Source organism: Antedon bifida, chromosome 6, assembly GCF_963402885.1.
Source record: "Antedon bifida chromosome 6, ecAntBifi1.1, whole genome shotgun sequence".
Taxonomy (NCBI): Eukaryota; Metazoa; Echinodermata; class Crinoidea; order Comatulida; family Antedonidae; genus Antedon; species Antedon bifida.
This window is the reverse complement of record NC_136231.1, coordinates 4,862,193-4,869,139: the sequence shown is the minus strand read 5'-3', so window position 1 is coordinate 4,869,139 and position 6,947 is coordinate 4,862,193. Positions and strand designations below refer to the sequence as shown.

The 6,947-nt window shown below is 30.8% G+C and overlaps 1 protein-coding gene across 1 annotated transcript in view; it reads left to right on the top strand.

The window, feature by feature from the left end:
- Positions 1–3,218: 3,218 nt before the first annotated feature.
- The window catches only part of LOC144844926 (pituitary homeobox 3-like), a 34,223-nt gene continuing 30,494 nt past the window's right edge, over positions 3,219–6,947 (top strand). Inside the window, exon 1 of the mRNA XM_078702039.1 lies at positions 3,219–3,477. Within this exon, the coding sequence (XP_078558165.1) occupies positions 3,243–3,477 (235 nt within the window). The 5' untranslated portion in view covers positions 3,219–3,242. The remainder of the gene's footprint in view (positions 3,478–6,947) is intronic.

Genomic DNA, 6,947 nt, shown 5'->3' with positions numbered 1-6,947 from the left:
CACTTTAAAATATCAGCCAGTTGTAGTAATGGCTGCTAATAATTTTGCATTTGTAATTAAGTATTGATCTCATGGGAACCTATTAGGCTGTTTTCCCATAGGGTCTGCACATTGCCTATATATAGAATACAAACAAGGGCAATACAAAGTGTTATAATAATTCAATACAACATTATATATATTATTTTATTATATTATATATATTATTTTCATATAATTATTATAGAATCAAATATATTTACAGTGTAAATTCGCGTGAAAACAGGCTTAACTGTGAATATAACTATTGACATAATGCGGAGTACAGTTCAGACAATATCTACGCATATCAAAAATATCTGAACATAAATTAAGATAAACAATTTTTATAAAGACACATGAACGCAAGTAATTTCCAATAGGCCTAAAGTATAATTCTTCATACCAATACATTGCAAAAATGTAGGCCTATTTGTGGTTCCTTATAGCTTCCGATATCCCGGGAAATCATTTTTGGAACAAAGAAATGTTGCTCATCTGATTTTATTTATCATTATCAATCACAGTGTAAACATTAAAAAAGATCGTCAAAATATAATTTTGTAAAAAAATAAAGATCTAATTACTTTGGAAAGTAGATAGATTTAGATATGATGCACCATCGAACTGACGCGTTTCAAGTCTTCTAAAAACAAAATAATGAAAATGGATTCTAAATTAGTTTGAATCTGGGTCATGACCTTATTTTAAGTGCAATAAGGCATGTTCATCCTCATCATGTACAAAAAAGTCATTATTCCTTTATGTTTGACATCCAGTTGATGATGTACTTATCAAAAGTAAAAAAGAAAACAAATATACCATCAATCAAACTGATTAATTATAACATGTTAAGTGTTAGGCCTACTATTAAATGTTGTAATTGTTTATAACCGCAAGTTGATTCTGTAACATTGTCCAGATCCTAAATTATCTGTTACATAACGTACACACTTTGACATTGTACATGCTATTCGGACATTTCCTCAAGTTTAAAATTATGTCCTGTACCAAAAAAATACAATTTACTATGGGAATCATTTCAATAATGCCACAAAAAACAGAATAAATTAAGGCTGGACATCATAACAAATAAATAAAAATTATTATGCAAATTAGAATAGCATTTAGGCTTAAACCTATGAGACAAGAACTTCTAGATAAAACAAGTATAACTCCACGAAATATGTAATAAATATCAAGATCAATCGTTTTGATTTTATTTATTTTATTTCAAAAATATCTTTAATAAGGGTGGTCTACCCAGCCGAAGCTGATCATAGGGACACTCACACCAAGACAGTGACCTGACATATAACAACAATTAAAAACAAAATTAAAATAAATAGAATTTATAAATATAAACAAAATATAATAAGGGAAAAAAAAGAATCAAAACAGACATAAATTAAAACAATGATGAAATAAATTTGACATATTGGAGAAAAAAGACAGGAGATAGGAAGCAATTAAACAAGGAAGAGATGGTTTAAAGATGTATTGTCCCCCTGAAAAAATAATTCTGAAAACATTTTTTGTTGAATATTCCATTTTAATGTAACATAATAGTTATCCACTTTGACCAAAATTGGATCGAAAAAAAACTGTACTTACCTGAAAAAAATCTAATTTAAAGCAAAAAATGGTCAAATTGACTGCCAGCCAACGGATTTTTGGTATAATTTAACCATTCATTTTACAAGTGAAAACATAATTTTTTTCGTTTTTTTTTCTATGGAAGTGATTAACTTTATTAAAACTACAAAATAACATATTCAAAGTCTGATTTATTTAATCTTCATTTTTTATGTTTTTGGGGGACAATACATCTTTAAGACAACTCCATAAAGTCACTGATGCGAAACACCAAAATAGCCCTCCTCAAAAGCAGAATCAAGACGTGTTGTGAGCATTGTTTAGATACGATCAATGCTTTAACAAAATGTGTCAGATCAGAGCCGTTGCTTAAAACTAAAAGATTCCTCTATGATTCTTTTTTTAGGCTCCAATATCCAAGGAGTTGAAAAGTGTTACGCGTTTAATAGGCCACTGAACAAAATCGAATTAATTTGATAGAGTGTAGACTCTAACGCCATATATTTTTACCATTTGTCTTATTTTTTATAATTATAAACATACTGTATATGCGCGTAATTGTATTAATATAAACTTACTGGTAGATATTACTTTGTGAATACATACTGTATACGATTGAAAAGAGTTGATGGAATTACATATTTAAATTCTAAAACATTTAATATAAATGTACTGGTCCCCCATATTGTTTGTATCAATAATGCTTATTGCATTATTTAAATTAAATGTTGATTAACATTAAATATTAATTTTTTTTTCCACTGGACGCTAATAATAATTCTAATACTGACTAGGACAGGAATTCTAAAATTACGGTATGTTTGGCTGTGTGATACGGCACTATCTTTAATAAGGATAAATCGGCTTAAACTATTGCATTAACTTATTGTAATGTAGGCATATCTGAATTAAAATTCTTAATCGATAGTAGAAAACGTCTTACTTATAGTTTTAGCACATTTGTGGGCGTACTGAGGCTTCAGATTGGTGGAGTAACACATCTGTCCATTGTTCTTAGGTACGTCCTGACTCCCGTTTAGTTTTATTTTTTTAAATTCATGTGGGTACACCATCCCCCTCTGTTCAATGAGTCTACTCAGATGTTCTTGTTCGTGTTTGCCTTTGTCTTTATAATTTGAATAATACACCTGTTACAACAGAAAAACAAACTGTGTTTGACACAAACAAAATGTAAGAGGTCGAAGATGGATCGGAGAATATATTAATGTGTCAGGTATTGAATTGTTATGTAGTTCAGTAGCTTTTAGATGTTACACACCTAATTTAACTCGCTGTCATTGCGTACTCAGCCATGTCATAATTGTATCCCCCGAAATCCTTAACTTATTTGAGGTTTATTTACTACACAGTTATTCATTTAATGTACGCAAGCATATGGCAAGTCCGTATAGTGCAGTATAGGATCTGCTATGATTATACGGCTATTAACATTTACGCTGGCTTTATATTATAATATTGTTGATTGAGCGATCAAGAAACTATTCTTAAGCGATTTGCCTGCATGTTTCTACTGTCAGTTTGCTATTCGTTCACAACCATTATTATAACCAATGTGTTCATCTCCAGTTCAAAAGGATTCAGCCGACGGCGCGACGAAAACGTTCACGATGGATCCGGGACCAGTTCGATATAATGGCAGACAGGTGAGGTGGCAAGGATCTAGAGAATTCGGATTTCGACCTCTTCGTTATGACCATTTACTGTGTGTATCATCGAACGATTTCGGGGATGTCCGTAGAAAGGAAAGCAATAAATTGGGACCGGACAAGCCACACTTGAAGCCGTCCGTTCTAACGCCCTGCATCAGCTCCGGGCTACAAGCAGATACGTCAACCAAAAACGGTAAGTTAAGTTGTGGTTCTATTTAATTTATAATATTGTTAATTGGATTTCGTACATTAATGTAAGTTTATATCTTAATCATTTTAAAAATTCATATTAGGCTACTATTATTAAACAATTAAACAGTTTTGTCGTGCACTCACACCTGAGAAGTACACACAAATTATGTCTGTGGCGGAAACGGTAAAACGTAGGGGTATTTTTTTAAGGCAATGAGGGTTGAGGAGGGGGAGGGGGTGGTTATGTCGAATCATGTATACCTACTTGCATGGTAATGTTTTTATAAACTCAAATAGGCATTATTCATGTAAAGTGATCCATTTATAATACAATGTGAATTATTTATTAAGGTTGCAGCGTAGCGATTAAAGAACCATAATACTGAACTTCACCTCCGTTATGACTCGAGTTTAGTTTTACTCTTAAATAATTACCGGTTCCCGTTCTCATTTGCAACAAAAATTCAGAGAGACTCGACAAATAAGCGGACAGAGCAACAATGCCCCACACACTCTTGTCGTCACTTCAGGAGGTAGGCCTTGTTTGTACCCAGCCAAATCAGTGAATTACCTTACCAGTACGGTATGTCTTGCATTATAAACGCCGTCACCGAGAATTATGTTTCGAATGATATATAATCAAATGTACATATTTCTTTATCGTTATATTTGGACATTCAATCGATTTGTCACATTCAATATGTTAATGTTTTGGCAACATGACTGCCTAATTACTTTATGATGAGTACATATATCATTGGACGTCCATCGTTAATACTCAATTTCTATTCTTATTTATTAGACAATTGATCACTCACACTATCAATACATTTTATATTAACATCATTACAAATGACACGGTACATCACGGGCTTACAATATTTTAGCAATAGAAAGTTTTTAAGGTGAAGACACAATGTGTATGTGATCTGATCATGGGTATACGTCCATACATTTAATATTCTTTACAAATAGTGCATGTATAAATCTTAATACATGTTAAGACTACAACTTGGATGTAGCAAATAATATTTGCAAGTCAAGTAAAATCATCTTTGTAACGATGGATAAAAACTAGTATAACCTAATGATTTCTATTTCTAAATCTGACACTCAGTTGATGGAATTTGTCTCTCATAATCAAAATAAAACTGGTTTTGTATGACCAAGTAAGATTCGTGGTAAAAAGGGTAACAGACGTACAATGTAATTGGTTTTCTCATATCTTTGTTAGAAAATGAGTTATTTAGATGCAAATTAGGCCTATTACTGTATTTTCTAGAAATCTATCATTATTTTTTAAGTATTGTTTTTTTTACATTAATGCAAGTGAAAAGCAGCTGTGTATAGTATAATGATTCTATAATAATGGTACATTAATAACAATATATCTTTAAAACTTTGATTAATTGATTTAGTTGATTGATTGATAACACATTTTTATTTCTGACTAAAAACAACATTTTAAAATAATACAAAATGATATAAATGCATTGTAGTCGGGATCAAATCAAAAAGTGCAAAGGCACTTGTATTATATAAGATAAGATAACTTTTTATTGTCATGACCACAACAAGGCGAACATGAAATTTGTTTTCCTTGATGCTTAAATTACACACACAATACAAAAAAATATAACACTTAACAGTAATAAATACCAATACTTAAAATATATAAAGACTAACATTAGAAAAATGACATGGTTACAAGAGGGATAAAAACAATTAACTATCTTTGAAATGTTGAGTTGAAAAGAACATCGAGCAGTATTGCATATTAAAGGACGGATTCTACCTGAATTATTAACTACATAAACCAAAACAAGGTGATATACAGGTCTAAGTAAGTAAATCAGAAATTAAGACAATACAAACAAGGGGAAGGTCACATCGGCTTGTTTAGCATAGTTAAGGAATACTCTTCCTGTTAACGATAGTTTATAGGTTTGAATCATATATAGATGACGTTTTATCAGGCGGATTTAAACATAGAAATGTTCGTTTAAGTTATATTATCAAAATAGGTTTTAAAATCATTTTGGATTTAATGTGGTACACTGTTTTTATTCTATTGATCCAGCAAGAAACATTTTAAAGTAGATTAATGAATCGTTTCATTTTTTAAGATTTAAGTTTTCAATTTTATATGGAAAGGTGAATTGTTTAATTAATTCGGCATACGACTGTTCAAAACAACTAAACTTCTGTAGCAATATTATTCGCAATTTTATTTCTTATTATGATGGTTAATGTCACAACTTCTTTACAATCACCTAAATTATTTATTAACATGTCATTTTAAAATTGATATATTTTCATCTGTTCACACTCGTTCAATTAGCTACTTCCATTTCCGCTTTAAAGGTTAGAAGAAGAAAGTGTGATTTGATTTATTCAAACTATGGGCCTACATTTTCTAACTGATATGTTGGCTTACACACGTGCGCTGATTATCTAACCGGATTACATTTTTAGTAACTTTAGTTTGTGTTGTAATTGTTTTTAAATAATACTTTAAGCTTAGTTTACACTGGACAACGCAGGAGAGTTGAAAAGTCACAAGGACAGTTTAAATAATCCAGCACTTGATTGGTCAAATTGCTTGCGTTGCGTTTCGTTGCGTTCAATCCTTGTCTGAAGCAAGCATTATACAAGTCTGTGTATTTTCCAAAGGTATTAAATAATTGTGGAATTGAGTCTGTATGCAGTACTTGTCCTAGGATAAACCAGTCTTAATGAGTACAAGCAGAAACATCCATGGCCTAATTACTAATGAAGTAAAATAAAAAGCTATGCGAGATTATAAAATATTATGCTTCCTCGTACAGTAAACCATACACGCAAGTAAATAAATAAAGAATAATATACTTTTATTTGTATGTACATACTGTAATCCAGCAAAATAAAATTCTCTTATAGTCTGGAACTAGTATGGCAATTTAGAACCAATCCTTTCTTAAATCATAGAACTAAATTAGAAGTTATTTTGTTTCTTTCAAATCTTTACTATGGGAAGTGCACACAAAAAACAATATATCGTCAACATGCAATCCTTTCGTTGTTCATGACGCACCATGCGACTATACGCAGCACGGTCCAGGCGAAAAGTCTTTTTGCGCATGCTCAAAAACAATTTCGTTGTTTTGTATTATGATTTAAACAGTCCGTAGTAAAAACAAATCAAAATTGAATGTGTTACTCTAATGATTTTCTTCCATTATAATCACGTTTTTATTTCATTTATTAAAACACCGGGACTTATTTCAACCTTTTGGATGTCACAATTAAAATATATAAAAACAAACAGTATGTAGTATAACATTCACTTAACAATTAATGTATTCATTTAATGTATCACATTTTTTCAATAAGCTTTTGTTTTGGTATAGGCCTACATAATTCGGTGACGTCAGCTTTCAGAGATTCGAAAAACCAACTTAGAAAATTACAAAAACAAGTATTGGAAAAAAG